The following is a 16354-nucleotide window of genomic DNA, read 5'->3' on the forward strand; positions in this document are numbered from 1 at the left end:
TATCCAAGGGAACCAACTTCCCATTTAACTTAAAGCTGCAGCCTTCAGCTCTCCACAGCCTCTCCCCTCCCAAAGCCACTCAGCTTGGACCAAATGAGAACCAGCTGAGACCAGGCATCACTTGATAAGGAATGAAAGAGAAAAATGAATTCAAGACTGAAAAGCCCATCGGACTAAGGTCTCCAAAACCCAAATTTCTAATAAATTAGCTGGTATAGTTAATCAAACAAGTATTCTCTGGTGAATCTGGGTTCCCCAGCACCCAAGTGGGAGCCCACACACTTCCCAGCCTGGTATGCCTGATGTTATCTGATACACTTGGTTCCAAGGTGAGTGTAAAAGAAAAGGTATTTTTCTTTCTTACTGGGCATTAAATGTGCCTCATGCAGAGATCAGGAAACACAAGGAAAAATAAGTTTATGATGCCATCCCACAGAACACTTGGACACTCAAAATAAAAAAGGAAAGGAGGGAGGGAGGAAAGCCCGTGACACATTTCAGGATAACATTCTCTGACAGGAGCCCCACACAAGTCTCAGGAAAGCAGTCAGCAGGCCAAGTCCAAGTATTCTCTACATCCTGGGACTTCACACCATCTTTCTTTGGTTTGCCTTCCTAACCCAGGCTGCAGTTCCCACCTGCTCTGATCAGCAAGTCAATGGGGACCCCAGCACATCAGTGCTAGTCCTGAAACCCTGGAGCAAGTGTAACTCTATAGTTTCAGATTTCCTTAGCTGAGCAACGGGAGTGATAATCCCCTCCACCATGGAGGAATGCTGATCGCTACAAGCCTGATCAACAGATGTAAGATGCTCTGTGCCGATTCTGTCAAAAAACATCAAGGAAAAGTTGACAGCCAAGAGGAAACAGGATCAGGGCATCACCTCCAAGCGGGTCACAAAGTCCTTCAGGTTTGGGAAGGCATCCAGGCATGTGGGTTCGAATATAAGGTGCAGGTCCAGGATATCGTAAGCAAGGAAATCTACAAAAGTAATCTGCAAAAGGCCAAGAAATGAGAGGGCATGGAATTCTGTCCCCTGGAAGAACGACAACTCCCAACTTCTTCTCTTTTACCTTTTCGCCAACAAACCATGTCTGCTTCCCCAGGAACTGCGAGAAGAGCTTCATCATTCCAGGGAGCTGCTCCAAGTATTCCACCTTCAGTTTCTCCTGAGGCAGAAAACAGCTGTCACTATGTAAGTCCCCTGAAGGAGGTCTGGTCCTTCAGTATCATGAATGGCCCTAAATAGCCAGGGGTAGGCAGCCATCTCCACTAAGATGGAGACTCAGTCACTGTCCGGGTTTTGATTTAACATGTGAGCACTTACTTACCAGACTCCTTGGTAGCCCACCCCACCCTTCAAACGCAATGGAAAGCCAGGGAAGAATAAGACACTGCTCACAGTGGGGCATCATCATTCCCCCAAGCCTGTACCTCTGAGAACCTTGAGCACCTGGCAGGGCCTGATGACAGGCAGCATCAAAGAATTGAGAACAAAAATACTCAGAGGAGATGAGAGGTTCACACAATGGCTTCCAGAAGAATGAAATACACTTGAGTTTTCCCCATAAATTGAGGAGAATTTGAAGCAGAAAAGAAGGAGAGAAAGCCCTTCAGGCTCACCCTGTGCTACCTATGGAATAATATGCTGACTCCTGTGGGTGTGAAGAGAACTTCGAGAGGCTGGAAAAGGTTCTGTGACAGTCCCTCATCTTGGACTTCATTTTCTAACCTATGGGATATGTATGTATTTCGTGAACAGCAAAGATATGAACTATCTTTAGTAAAGGGCCTATGGCAGACAGCACAGGTGGAGAACACTTGGAAAACATGGCCTCACTCTCTAGGAACTTAATGTCCACTCTGGGAAGTCTGGATTGCACCCTAAAATCAGTGGGGCCTAAGTAAGAGTATTCATTTGATCCTTCAGTGTCATGGGGACAGCTGGTGATAATACATGAAACATCCTGGAGGGTAAGTGGCTAAGAAATTCAAAAGGTAAGATCTGGGCGGGTTGGGAATCTGAGAGAGCTGACTCCTGACCCAAACACTGCCTGGTCCAGCCCAGGGTGGGAGTTGGACGAGACTCACAAAGTCTGGGCTATAACAGACTCTAGCCAGCTGATTGGAGACATCCATAGCCTGGTTTTCCAAAATGTCCACACGAATCTTCTCTTCTTCTGTCTCCCCACCTGCAGCACACACAGCACAGACTCATCTTGAACATCTCATGCCAGCCAAGCCAAGGAGGTTGTCCCCCCATGTGCCACCCTGCACCCAGCCCCACTCACACAGGTTGTGCTTGCGGGCAATATATCGCAAGATGGCATTGCTCTGGGTGATCTTGTGTGATCCATCAATTAAGTAGGGCAGCTGTTTGACAATAAAGGATGGTCAGATGAAATACGAGGTTCCAGCCTTACTTCTCTGGATTAGGACAGACATGTGGCCTGGCATTCATCGTGGCTAGCCTGGCTAGCCCACATGAACACGCTGCACACTGAGTGGAAAAGCTAGGACACAGCCCATCTAAGAAACACTGCGCAGTCACCAGGAACAGGAGGGAGCAAGTGAGCAGAAGGAAGCATTGACTTCAAGCTCCCTCAGCCAAGAGATGAGGTGGGAACACCTTGACTACCCCAAACCTCCCCTTCCCCCTCACCTACATTGGGAAAGTCCAGGCCCAGTTTGAATTTCTCACTCAGCCACTGGCTTCTGTCATAGTCAGGAGCTGTGATTGATAAGATTATATAAAGAGAAATCAGCCCAGTGTCCAACACACCTGTTCCAGGGACCCAACCCCCTAAGGCAGGAATCTGCAACCTCCGGCAGTGAGCCAGTTATCCCTGAAGGCTTCAGGGATAAAGAGTGCTTGGGACTGAGGGCCCTACAACTCTACAACTTACAAAAGGTTTAAGCAAGTCTTCCTGGGGAATGTGATCTAACTTCAACAGAAGGGGGACCCACCCCTCCATTTCCAGGGTTCTGTATTCAAAGGTCAAGCCCAACTCTCTGGGGCTTACTGAAAAAGGCAGATTCTAAGTCCAGCTGGGGGAGCCCCAGTGGGGCTGGGGGCGTGTAATGTAATATAGGCATCAATACACAGAGAAGTCTGACCGAAGAATGGCATTACCATCGCCCATGGTGTATCTCTTCTCCTCATAGCTTGAGTCTGTGTATTCCAGGAGTAGCCGAATAGCGTGAGCCAGCTGGAGAGATAGGTCAGGAATGGGTCCAGGGAATTTCTATATGACTTCACCTCCTCCAGGTGAGTACACATGGGCGCACACACCATCAAGGACATGTGTGCAAGATCCTGAAGCAAGGGGGGTTGGTTCCTCTAGCGCCCCACCCCCACCCCAGCTCGCCTTATCCTAGCCCTGCAATCCTTCCCACTCATCAGGTGGTCGCTCACCCCACGGATATCCCAGTAACCCAGTGTCATAGGCATGATGCTGATGCCTGAGACTGAGTCCACCGGCCTCCGGTGTAAGCAGCTTTGACTTTATCCTAGTGCCCTCGGGTAGCTGGGCGGGGCTGGTGCCGGCGTGATCCTGCCCCTCCAGACTCTGCCCCGCAACACAGCTTTTCCCCTGACAGTCACATACAGAAGACAAATTACTGAGCTCTGCCCCCAACAGACCGGAAAGCGTAATATGCGATTCCGCCTGCAGTTCCGCCCACTCCTCCTGCCGAGTACGCAGATGCAGAGCTCTAGCTGACTCCCAGTCTTTGAGAGATCTTTCTGCTTTCTTGCCCTGTTGCCCTCGGAGAGTGGGAAAGTCGGGCCACAATGGGAGCCCCCATCCCGGAAGTGTTGATTAAGCACTTTATCCCTGCTATCAAACAAGACAGACTTTTGCGGGGGGGGGTTTGCTGTTGACAGTGGTCCCCAGGTGATGTTTTTCCGCCTGGCAGAGAACAGTCTCTCTGTTCAGAAGTTTCTCATCTGAATTCAAAGAGATTATTTCTATCACAGATAAACTTCTGTCTCAAAAAAGTGGGAAATGGAAAATCTGAATGTTCATACGTGGTCAGGATGTCTGCTTGTGTTATCCAAGGACTAAAACAAATACGCGTCTCCTAACAGGTATCTTCCTCTATTGTGTGACTGTCCTAGTGTACTTACACAGACCTAAGTCTTCATCTGAAATGTCCGAGGGTACACAGGGCCAGCAGGTGACAACTCAGGATTAGCTTGTAGCAAATGCAATTAAGAAAGAGATGTCTGAGTTGTCTATAGCTGCTGTTCACAGCAAGCAAGGCACACTGTTTCAAAACATTGATTATTGTATGTGTGCAAAGACTGTAGTCTGCGGAGGGGGGTTAGGGAAGCCGACTCTCGTTTTGTACAACAGACATCACAATTCGCTCCATTTTGTTGTCGCTTTAAGACAAGATCATCAAATGATGAGGATTTTAAGCTCTATTATAATTCTTCCTGAGTATATAGGGTCCATCTTTAACTAAAATGTACCAAGTGGCAGGTGACTATACTTTAAATTCTTACTAATGTTAAGAATGTACTGTGGCAATGCATTATGACCAAAATATCTCTTACATTTAAAGAGACTGGGACTTTTGCTGGATATCACAGCAAGAGTTAATAATACACTTTGAAGTCACTTAAGGTTGCTATCTTACTGTGTACTGTCTGTTTGTTTAACCTGCCTTTAAGAGAATGATGTAAGAACAAATTTATTTGTCTTGGATTTCCCATGTAATAAACTTCTATGACCTATGGTAACACATAGCTGTAATAGTATTTTTTGGTTTTTTGGGTTTTTTTTTTTTTTTGATTGTTGGTGGTTTTTTTTGGAAGGGAAGGGGGTTGGATTGGTGGGTGGGTTTTTTGTTTTGTTTTATTTTGTTTGGTTGGTTTGGTTTGGGTGTTGTTGTTGTTGTTTTTCTGAGACAGGGACAGGTTTCTCTACGTATCCCCAGCTGTCCTGGAACTCACTATATAGACCAGGCTTGCCTTGAACTCACAGAGATCCACCTGTCTCTGCCCACTTAGTGCTGAAATTTAAGGTGTATGTCACCACACATGGCCCTGTTATCCTTAATTATGTACTTGACTTAGTAACTTTTTTACTGCTATGACAACGCACTTCGACCAAGGCAACACATAGAAGGAAGCATTCTGCGTGTTGGTTTATTGTGTTGCTTATATTGGCATTTCCCTTGCTTGTCTTCAGCTTTCCCTACCCATTATCAAGCATAGACATACTTCTCCATATCTCTCAATGTGCTTGTCTCTTTGATTTTTGTTATTTGAGATGGAGGGTCTCACTATGTAGCCGTGGCTGGCTGGAATTCATTATGTACACCAGGCTGCCCTCAGACTCACAGAGATCCACCTTCTGCCAATTTTTGCTGTGTGTCTTCTGTTCCAGTCCCACTACAGAGGTGGACCTTTATGAAAAGGAATCCAGTATCCCTCCTGGGAGTTCTCCCAAACTGTCTGTGCTTGCCTCATTTTGAAAGGGTTATCTAGTTATCCTTACATAAGCATGATTGCTCTGCAGATAGTTTTAAGTATCTGGAACACTCTAAGGACTAGTTGGAATCGAAGTAAGTTAGTGTGCAGAAGAAGGTGTCAGCCTCATGTCACATGAGACATGGTGGGATACACATGACTCCGGAGGAGTGAGTATCCTTTGTTATCATAAGAGTTAGTTACTGCCGGGCGGTGGTGGCGCAAGCCTTTAATCCCAGCACTTGGGAGGCAGAGGCAGGCGGATTTCTGAGTTCGAGGCCAGCCTGGTCTACAGAGTGAGTTCCAGGACAGCCAGGACTACACAGAGAAACCCTGTCTCAAAAAACCAAAAAAAAAAAAAAAAAAAGAGTTAGTTACTTTGTGTCTCAAAATGAACAAAGTTCTGGGTATTAGGTTCTTGGTTTTGTCTTGTTGCTTTTAAAACAAACAAACAAACAAGCAAGCAAACTTATTTTTGACTATTTAATACCTCCGTGCAAGTTAGACTTATTGAGTAGAATTAACAGTTTCTGCTAAACAGGCTTAGATAGCCCTGAGGAAAGCAAACAGCTATGGCAGCCAGAGTAACCCCAAAATGAATTATAAGTGATTGGCCTTGCTGATAGGCTTGTAATGACCTCAGGAGGAGCCTGAGTTTTGCAAGACTGGAGACTGGAATCCATGGCTTAGTTATCCATAGATAACTACCGGAGGGGCCGCCTAAAGGGAAGTTCCCTTCTGACTTTTTACAAAAAGCAGCTGTGAAATTTTTGTTGTCGGAGTTAGGTGAGGGTCGCAAGTTAGCAACCTTCCCATCCAGAGCTGCAGCGGTGACCTGGGAAAAATGGAAGGAAGTGTTAAAGTGTCATAAGTGACAGGTGGAGAGTACACGGCATCAGACACAGAAGGATCAAAACGTGAGAAATAATGCTTACTTGAGAGCTTCAAAGTGGAAAGAAGATAAGGACTAATGGCAGGAAAGGGCTTTAGATCTGAATGTCAGTCTTTATCAGCATCTGGCATGGAAGCTATCTACCTGTAGCGGGATATCTTCCCTGGTACATTTGCAGTAAAGCTCGGTGATTGGGCAGTATGAGAAGTAGGCGGAGTGAGGAGTTGGGAGGAGAGAAGGAGAGGAAGGAGGCTGTCGACCATGGGGAGAAAGACAGATCATTGAGAGCAGTCCTGGGTAGCAACTTATATCTAAGGTTAGATATTGGGTAACTATTCTAATTATTTGGGCATCTTGTTAATTGAACATTTCCAAATATATAAATCCATTGGATAATCTTTAAGCATTAAGAGTCTTCATTCTACCGGATACCATGAGGATGGCGGATATTGTCTGGGGTTCAGCCGAGCTTTGTGGAGACAGTGTGGTGGATTGGCAGAGCCAATCAGGTAGCTCACTACCTCCTGACCTACACCCCTCTGGATTCCATGGGCATGTGCATACATACATACATACATACATACATGGAAAATAATTAATAAATATTTTTGAAATTTTCCACCGAGTGGTGGAGGTGTACCTCTTTAATCTCAGCACTCAGAAGGCAGAGGCAAGCGGGTTTGTATGAGTTCGAGGCCAGCCTGGTCTACAGAATGAGTTCTAGGGCTACACAAAGAAACCCTGTCTTGAAAGAAACAAAAAACAAACAAACAAAACCATTTCCAATACAATGGGTGCTCAGTGCTTTGGGGAGAATATGTACTCTTTGAACTGATCAACACTAACCTATGGATAAATATCTTAGAGTTTCATAAAAGTTCTTCTTTTGCTGACTCAAGGAAAAAACTCTTCTCAGGCCTTTTAAAATAAGTCTCATACCATTGGCAGTGCTGAATGAACCTCTTAGACTCCTTGATGGTAGTTCATTGTAATCACATTGCATTTAAGATGGGGGGCGGGGGGTGTGGAACTTTCCAACACGTAGGCCAGCATCTTATTAACTCATCAGGAGGTCAATCCTAAAAGGGATTGATCTGGTATCCATTAAAGCCACTGGTGATGTGTTTGCCTGGGGGCTAAGGGAGCTTTGTTCACTTAGTTTTACAAGTTTTCTAGCTCTTTCTGTTTTTCCCCTGAGAATGAATATTTCTGACCACAGTTAAAGTAATACAAGAAAGGAAAAGCTTCACTTTGCCCTGAAGGGAGGGAGATGGGAAGTCAGCAGAGTGCATTCCCGATCTTCTGTGGGAGGCAGTCACATCCATTTAGAGGTTGGCAGGGGCTTCAAGGTCTTGGCTCTCTCCCACATTACACTGATTGGTGGCACATTGCGGGCAGGAAGACAGTTTCCAAAACCTCTTTGGTTATATCTGTGAAGTTGGTTCATTATTGCTGCTGATTTATGTCCCGTGAGACACTTTTGCACAGCTGCCTTTGGAGTCACCTGATGATGTGAACAGATATCCTGACCAGGTAATGATCCCACAAAGCTTTCTGTTGTTCTGCTTTTGTGAGTCACTTATTTGTAATAATTAGAAGCAATCTCTTCAAATTCCTCCAGAGCCCATCTTTTCCAGGTGATTACAGTCTCTGTTACTGTTTCTGTGTTGAGTATGCTGCTTGCCTAAAGCACTTCTCTGAGGTTCTAGGTCCCATGCTCAGCAAATATTTCTTTAAATTGTATTAAAGCTAAAAGTCTACTCATTGTTTTATAGGTTTGGTGTGGGGTTTTGGAGTGGTTGTTTGGCTTGGGAGATTGTTTGTTATTGTTGTTGTGGCTGTTTTGTTTCAGTCTTAGGTTTGTTTTGTTGAAACAGAGTCTCACACTATAGCCCAGACCATGCTAGAACTCATTATTAAGCCCAAGCTGACTTCACCCTCTGGGAATATTTCTGCCTCATCCTCCTGAGATCTGGAGTACAAGGTGTGAGCTACCACAGGTAGCTTAAAAGTTTTGTTTTAATCTGTTATTGCAGTTTTATAATTCTTGCCAAAGCCAGAAAACTCTACATTTCCAATGCATTCAACTTTGGCAGAACCTCACAATTATTTTGGACAACAGAAGTGATTTTATTCCAGCGTGGTCTATATTTTAAGGGTCTATGCTAACATATTTCAAGATTTTTAAAATTATGTGTCTGTGAGTGCAACTGCAGGTGGCCACAGAGGCCAAAAGCATCAGATCTCCTGTTGGGAGCTGACTTATAGCAGAAAGCGGCTATCAACTTTGCAGCCATCTCGGGCCCTATACCCTGACATGAGACTTGGTTTTCAACAGCCTACAACAGGTGAGTACGCTCTGATAAATATCTTGTTTATCCCACATAGCTTGTTTTGCTGTTTAGTGACCCCAGCTGCATGGTCCACGTGGTAAAGTGCCTTCAGCTGTGTTCCCCTGCTTGTGCTTATAAACACCCAGGATTTCCTTGCACTAGATGAGACAATAAGAGAGAGGAGACAATAAGAAGACAATAAACGAGAAACAAGACTTAATCACACACTCTGGTTTGTCTCCATTCTTCGCGTCTTTTGCCCCTCCATTCCTCACTCTCTCTCTTGCTAGACCCTGACCCTCGGATCGGAGCAGCAGCTCAGGTGGGACACAGTAGCCCCCAAGTGTGGGGCAATGTGGACAGCAACATAGTGGCCCCCAAACGTGGGGCAGTGTAGACAGTTACAATCTCCTGTAGCTAGAGTTACAGGAGGTTGAGAGCCACCCAATGTAGTTGCTGGGATCGAACTCAGGTCCTCTGCAAGAGCAGTACATTCTTTTAACCCCTAAGCCATCTCTCCAGCCTCTGTCATCACATTAAAAAAAAAAAAAAAAAAAAAAAAAAAAAAAAAAGATTTATCAGACACACTAGAAGAGGGCATCGGGTCCCATTACAGATGGTCATGAGCCACCATGTGGTGCTCAGGACCTTTGGAAGAGCAATCAGTGCTCTAACCGCTGAGCCATCTCTCCAGCCACCATCACATTTGAAAACATGAGCAAATAAAATAAAACCAGGTCAGGACTCTCCAAGCAACTTTCTAACAAAAACATTTAAGAGTAAAGGAAAAGCAAGGAGAATTAACAGAGCAATCTCATGAGGAAAAGCTCCAGAAACCTGGGTGCACAATAACTAAGTCACTTAGCATGCAAAATCCACATCCTAAATCCACTCCCGTAGCATGCTATGTGTACTGGCTGGTTTTGTGTGCCAACTTGACACAAGCTGGAGTTATTACAGAGAAAAGAGCCTCCCTTGAGGAAATGCCTCCATGAGATCCAGCTGTAAGGCATTTTCTCAATTAGTAATCAAGGGGGTTGGGGGGAGGCCTAGCCCATTGTGGGTGGTACTATCCCTGGGCTTGTGGTCCTGGGTTCTATAAGAAAACCAGCTAAGCAATCGAGGGGAAGCAAGCCGGTAAGTAACATCCCTCCATGGCCTCTGCATCAGCTCCTTCTTCCTGACCTGCTTGAGTTCCCGTCCTGACCTCCTTTGGTGATGAACAGCAACGTGGAGGTGTAAACTGAATAAACCCTTTCCTCCCCAACTTGCTTCTTTGTCATAATGTTTGTGCAGGAATACAAACCCTGACTTAGACACTATGTTTGTGACAGATTATAGGTGATTTTCATACACCAACTAAAAAATAAGTGTTATATTAAAGCTTACTTTCTTTGTATTTGAGACAGGGTCTGTAGGTAGCCCAGGCTAGCCTCACAGTCTCCCTCTTTGTGCCTCCAACTCTCAAGTGTTAGAATTACATAATGTGCCACTATGTCTATCTTAAAACTTTGGATAAGACAGTGTAATTCTGTTAACTGTAAGCACAGTGTCCTATGGCAGACACATAGAACATATTTCTCTTGAGTCACTGAAGTGATGCACACATTCAATTGCAGTTGGCATTTTCTGCTCCAGTAGCCCCAGGCAGACTCCATTCTTTTTTTTTCTTTTCTTTATTTTCTTTCTTTCTTTTGTTTTTTTTTTGTTTGTTTTGTTTTGTTTTGTTCTTTGTTTGTTTGGGTTTTTTGTTTGTTTGTTTGTTTTTTGAGACAGGGTTTCTCTGTGTAGTCCTGGATGTCCTGGAACTCACTAGACCAGGCTGGCCTCAAACTCAGAAATCCACCTGCCTCTGCCTCCCAAGTGCCGGGATTAAAGGCATGTGCCACCACTGCCCAGCTAGACTCCATTCTTGTACTACTCTGTACAAATTCCCTTTTGTTAGACATCTACTCTAAGTGCAATTACACAATATATGTTTCCCTCTGAATAGTTCATTTCACTTTGCTGGTTTATCCATATTGTTGCATGTTGCAGAATCTCTTTCTTCATCAAGCCAAGTAATAGACCACATTTTCTTTATCCATTAACCCACTGATGAGAAATTTAAGTTGTTTGCATGCCTTGGCCATGGTTTTGTGCAGCAATAAACAGAAGAATGGCAATGTCTCTTTGAGATATTGATTTCAATTGGGAGCAGCTTATATCACTGGACAAGGGAATGTTGGAATCATGTGGTAGTTTCTTTTTTTTTTTTTTTAACTACCTCCATACTGTTTTCCATAGAGTTTTTACTATTTTCTATTCCTGCTAACAGTATACGAGCATTCTAGTTTCTATACTTGTTATGGGGGACCAGGGCAGGTAGCTACTTTGATTAGGAATGTACACTATCAGTTAGTTGTGGGTTTGATGTTGAGAGTCTTCTAACATATCTGTTAAATGTTCTCATGTCTTCTTTGGAGAAATGTCTATTCTGGTCCTTTGCAAAGATGGTTCAACACATGCAAATTAATCAATCAGCCTTGTCGAGTTAGCAGAATGAAAGACAAAAAACACATATTGTTTAAGTAGATACAGAAATAGCGTCTTGTAGAATTCAACCACTCATGATTAAATAACTCAAAAAATAAATATAGTTTTTGAGTATTTTTATATTCATATGTCAACTAGATATGTCAACATAATAAAAAAGCCTACATCATAATTTAGCTGTAAAAACTGAGATTTTTTTTCTCAAAGAGTATGCATATCTGTGTGCCATGTGCTTGATGCCAAGAGGGGGCACTGGATGCCCTGGAACTGGAGTTACAGGCAGTTCTAAGGTGCCGTGTGGGTGCTGGAAATCAAACCTCACTCTCCTGCAAGAGCAGCCACTGCTCTTAAACACTGACCCATCCCTCCAGCCCCTTACTCAAAGATTATAAACAAGACAAACAATGTTGTTGTTCAACACAGCACAACACACACACAACACACAACACAACACAGCCATGGCACTGCAACCAGGCAAGTAAGAGAGTGCAAAGAAAAGACAATTTACATTGATTTACAAATTTCATAATCTTACTCATAGAAGAGCTTGGTGTATGCTTCAGTGGTAGAGCGCCTTCCTAGCATGGGCAAAGACCAGAGTTCAATCCCTAGTACCAATAAAAAAACAAATAATTATGGGCTGAAGAAATTATTCAGCAGTTAAGAGCACATACTACTCTTGCAGATAACCCAAGTTTGGTTCCCAGCACCTATGTTGGACAGCTCACAAGTGCTTACAACCCCAGCCCCAAAAGATCCGATAACCTCTCTTGGCTTCCTGCACTCACATACACATAACCACAGACAAGTACACATAATTTCTAAATTTAGATAAAATTTTGACCCAGTTAAAATCACATACTGCTCTTCCCAAGGACCTGAGTTCAATTCCCAGCACCCACATCAAGTGGATCACAACCATTTTCTTCTTTCTTTTCAGTGTGGCTGCCTTTAAAATCCAGAACCAGAGGGATCTGACATCTCTGGCCTCTTAGATACCTGCACTCATGTGTATATACCCACACAGAGACACATAATAACTGTAAGCACCATTTGTGGAAGAACTAACCTTCTTTACAGTCAAAAAGCCTAAACTGGAACCTTCTACCATTCACAAAAGTCAAGTCACACTGGGCTAGAGGTTGGAATTTGAGACCTGATTCTATAAAACCCTTAGAAGAAAACATTTGGGGGCAATGGTCTAAGCAAGACTTCTTGGAGATGACACCAGATGCACAGACAGCAAAAGTAAAAATAGATGCTAAGAGGCTGACACCGAGCTACAAAGCTTTACAAGGTACAGGAAGGGAGCAGCAGAGTGGGGAAAACATCTGTGAATGTCATGCCCAATGAGGGGTTGATACCTAAAATAAACCAAGAACACTCACTACTCAGGAAAACATGCTTTAAAAGCTTGGACTATATACATTTAAAATATAATTGATTTATTGGCCATGCTAAATAAAACAAGGTTTTAAATTTACCAGTGAGTGATAAGTTTTCTAAACAAGCAGAAAACCATTCCCTATTCTGCACACATAACTGGGTCTCTCTGTAATTACTGCAGTCAATACAATTAACTGTCTAGCCTAATTATTTTCTTTAGTTAGAGTAACCAATCTTTTTCCATTTTCTCTAGACACAAAATAATCCAAAAGGGAAAACGTTTTATAAACTTTTGAGGTATTTTTAAATTTATTAGCTTATTTTGGAGACAGGGTCTTAGTTATTCCAAGCTGACCTCAAACTCCCTTTGTAGCCTGGATGACCTTGAACTCCCGACTCTTTTGACTGTACCTCCTGAATGTTGGCATCATAGTATTGGGCCACAACACTTGGTTTATATGGTAGTGGGAATCAAACCCAGGGCATGCAGGGCAAACACTCTACCAACTGAACTACATCTCTGTGGGGAGCGGAACTCAAGATGGTGCCTGGCTGGGTGCCAGACACCCCTGGCATGCTGGCTAACCATTTCAGGAAGCCTGGGTGACATGTAGGCTAGGCTTTACTGCCCATGCATTCTGCTTGTTCATCGTTATGTAAGATCGGGCCATGTGACGTATGTGCTCAGCACCAATCGAGAATGACTTCGTGGCAGGTTCTGATTGGAGAGGACACAGAGATTTAAGGGCTGGGAGCTAGAGCTCAGGGGCTTTTGTGGTAATTCAAGGTTCCTGAATAAACCGTGTTGGGAAGGAGATCCCGTGTCCGTTGTCTTCTGTCTGCTGGTCGGTTCAGGAGGCGACACATCTCCATGCCCTTTTAATTTATTTTTAACTAATACATAAAAATTAGACATATTAATAGTGATCACATTATTTTTGTTAAGTTTATACATCATGTAATATTTAAATCATGTTAAATATATATCACACTTAATTATTTTTTATAGTTAAAAAAAATCCAGACTCTTTCCTTCCAGCTTTCTGAAGACCACATGGCATCATTGTTGGTTGTTGTCATCTTCCTGTCCCATAACACACCAAGGCTTTATTGTAACTATAACTTAGTACTTGAGCTATCTTTCTATAATTGCGTGTCTCACATTACTCAAACCTTCTGTAGAGCTAAAACAAACACACATGTGTTAGCATCTCTAAAAGGAATTGCATTTTTAGAAATAAGGACAGGGTGAAATTTATTAAAATTAAAAAAAAAAAAACAAAAACAACGTTTTTGGCTCTCCCCACCTCCCAGTTCCTAAAACCTAGTTTCATTTGTCTGGGATCCGGAGGTCCAGTCCTGAATGGTGATGCCTTTGCCTTTGACTGACTTGCACACAGGGAAGTCACACACAGCCATTCATCGACTTGCCCTTCCAGCTCTTCCCATCTGAAACTGCCCCTTCTGGCCTGATAACCTGCTTTCTTCATGTTTCCTCCCAGTGATGGCAAATTCTTGTGTCTACCTAACAGCTTGTAATCCTAAAAGACAGACTCCTGAATGCCATAATCTTACCTGTTGAAATCCCAAAGGATTAAAATGTCTAACCAGAAAAATCACAACCTCAAAAGATTAAAATCACAGATGTTGAAATCCTGAAAGCTTAAGACAGGCAGCCAGCCAACCTGTGAGGAGAGAATTAGCACGTTCTGTGATTTGTGTACTGTTCATGTCTTGTTAGGTGGAAAGAAAATCTAAGAGTGTGGTGAAGCATTTTCAGGGCTTGCCTAGAAGATGTTTCCAGAGATTAGTGTGAGAGTTTGAGTGGACTATTCAGAGAAGATAACGCCTCAGTGTGGTACTGTTATCAGATCTTAGGGTCAGAGCCTGGGATCTGGCAGCCCCAACAAGGTAGGCTGAGCCATCTGTCTCTAACACACCAATTAAAGAGACAAGTGATATTGAAAACCATAGAAAGAAGAGTTATTCAACACCATCACTTTGGAAAGAAGAACAAATAACAAGGTCGGGTGACACTCAAGTTGGTCTTTGAGGTACCATTGTGGGAGGTTGGTCCCACCCAGCACTCACACAAATTCTTGGCTCTGGTCTGTCCTGCTTGGAAGTCTGACAAGGGTCAGACTGTGTGAAATCTCTTCATGGGAAGTAAATTCCTTCTTTGGTTGGCACAAAGACTTCAGCCTTTCCCTTTGTCCATCGTGGGATTAATGGGAAAATTTTAACTTCTTGGAGCCCATTGTTTCAATGGTGTGGTAGTACAGACAAGTGTCTCTCTTTTGAATAGCCTCTCCCAGGACTATCCGGTCGGCCCAGCTACAGAGAACAAACACAGAAAACTAACTTGTCTCTGAAAGTGGAGACCAAGAATGTTGCTTCTGCCTTGGACACCAGCACTCCAGGCTCCCTGGCCTGTGGATTCCAGAATCCGTGCCAGCATTTCCAAATCCTTGGGCTTGTTTGCTTTCTTTCTTTCTTTCATTCTTTCTCTCTCTCTCTCTCTCTCTCTCTCTCTCTCTCTCTCTTTCTTTCTTTCTTTCTAGGGTCTCGTCACCTACTTATCAGCACTGATTTTTACAATTTGCTAGGCCATATATATCTCAGGTTTGTATCATTTTGAATTCTGGAAGTATAGATTCTACAAAGCCATCCAGAGTTCTTTTTTTAATTTATTTTATTTTATATTTTATTTACATTTAAGATGCCATCCCCTTTCCCAATTTCCCCTCCCTAGAACACCCCTGTCCCATGCCCCCCCTTTCTTTTTTGCTTTTATACGATTTTTTTAAAATGTTAATCAAAGGATTTATAAGTTTGGTAATGCTCAATCAGAAGCGTAACCCAATACCCAACCTAGATATAAAAACTATCTTTGACTGGTGGAGACATGTGAACATCTGCCTCCATGCCCCCTCTCTCTTTCTCTCTCTCATCACCTAGCTTCTCCTCTTCTTCATCTTCTCTCCTTGCTCCATCTCTTCCTCTCAGTACTCCTTCCCACTTAGCTCCTCCTACATATCACTCTTCCTGTTAAAGTAAAACTTTTCTCTCAAAATACAATTAGAGCATAGTTATTCCTAATTGTACCAGTGAGGTACAAGATAGTCCTAATACCCAGCCCATCATTTTGTTGACTAACCAGAACCTCTGTCATCTCTTCTAACTAAAACACTTACTTTTGATCCTGGCTTTTTTGGCTTTAGAATGAATGTCAGCTGAAAACCATCTACTCAGATCTTTTCTCTCAAAGTAAATAGCCAGGATTGGCTATGAGACTATAGGTCTTCAACCCCATCAGAAATCCAGAATGACTGATTTAATTGAAGTTATGGGAAGCACTAAACATAACTTCTAAAACTTAGCCAATTTATAGAGACCACTGAACACCTGAAAAGCCCCTATACTACCGAACATTGGAGCATCAAATCTTCAGCCTTCTGGCCCAGAGTCATCTGACAGACCTTAGTGATGCAGGATTATTAAGGGCTGATTACTCTGTCTAGGCAGATATAATCAGTCGACTATTCTGCATGTGTGTCCTTTTCTGGACAGTAATTTGTCTGTAGATGGAGAGAGGCAATTCTTGCCTAGTGGCTGTCACCACACAACTGGGGTAACTCCAAGGATGCTCAATTTCTTCTTAGAATCCAAGACAGGAAGCTGTCAGGAGCAGACAGGTCTCTAATCAAAATGAACATTAATATATAAAT

At 43.3% G+C, this 16354-nt stretch overlaps 1 protein-coding gene and 1 long non-coding RNA gene across 10 annotated transcripts in view; one reads left to right on the forward strand and one right to left on the reverse strand.

The window, feature by feature from the left end:
- Positions 1-16354, reverse strand: part of LOC117706595 (glutathione S-transferase Mu 4) — a 38207-nt gene that overhangs the window by 3001 nt on the left and 18852 nt on the right. For 3 of the 9 annotated variants that reach the window (XM_076933116.1, XM_076933118.1, XM_076933120.1), the window contains 7 exons: positions 11776-11848; positions 3135-3210; positions 2668-2732; positions 2293-2374; positions 2093-2193; positions 1075-1170; positions 885-995 (listed from right to left, as the gene is read on the reverse strand). In XM_076933116.1, coding sequence (XP_076789231.1) covers positions 885-995; positions 1075-1170; positions 2093-2193; positions 2293-2374; positions 2668-2732; positions 3135-3144 — 465 coding nt within the window. In that variant the 5' untranslated portion in view covers positions 3145-3210; positions 11776-11848. Of the gene's footprint in view, positions 1-884; positions 996-1074; positions 1171-2092; positions 2194-2292; positions 2375-2667; positions 2733-3134; positions 3211-3416; positions 3476-11775; positions 11849-14201; positions 14689-14717; positions 14961-16354 lie in introns of those variants that run through there. The other 6 variants (XM_076933119.1, XM_076933121.1, XM_076933115.1 and 3 more) reach the window with 4 other exon arrangements.
- LOC143442102 (uncharacterized) lies at positions 992-4752 on the forward strand. The gene is made up of 2 exons (XR_013110025.1): positions 992-1975; positions 2200-4752. It is a non-coding gene; the product is annotated as an uncharacterized LOC143442102 (long non-coding RNA).

The sequence above is a fragment of the Arvicanthis niloticus genome, chromosome 4 (assembly GCF_011762505.2).
Source record: "Arvicanthis niloticus isolate mArvNil1 chromosome 4, mArvNil1.pat.X, whole genome shotgun sequence".
Lineage (NCBI taxonomy): Eukaryota > Metazoa > Chordata > Mammalia > Rodentia > Muridae > Arvicanthis > Arvicanthis niloticus.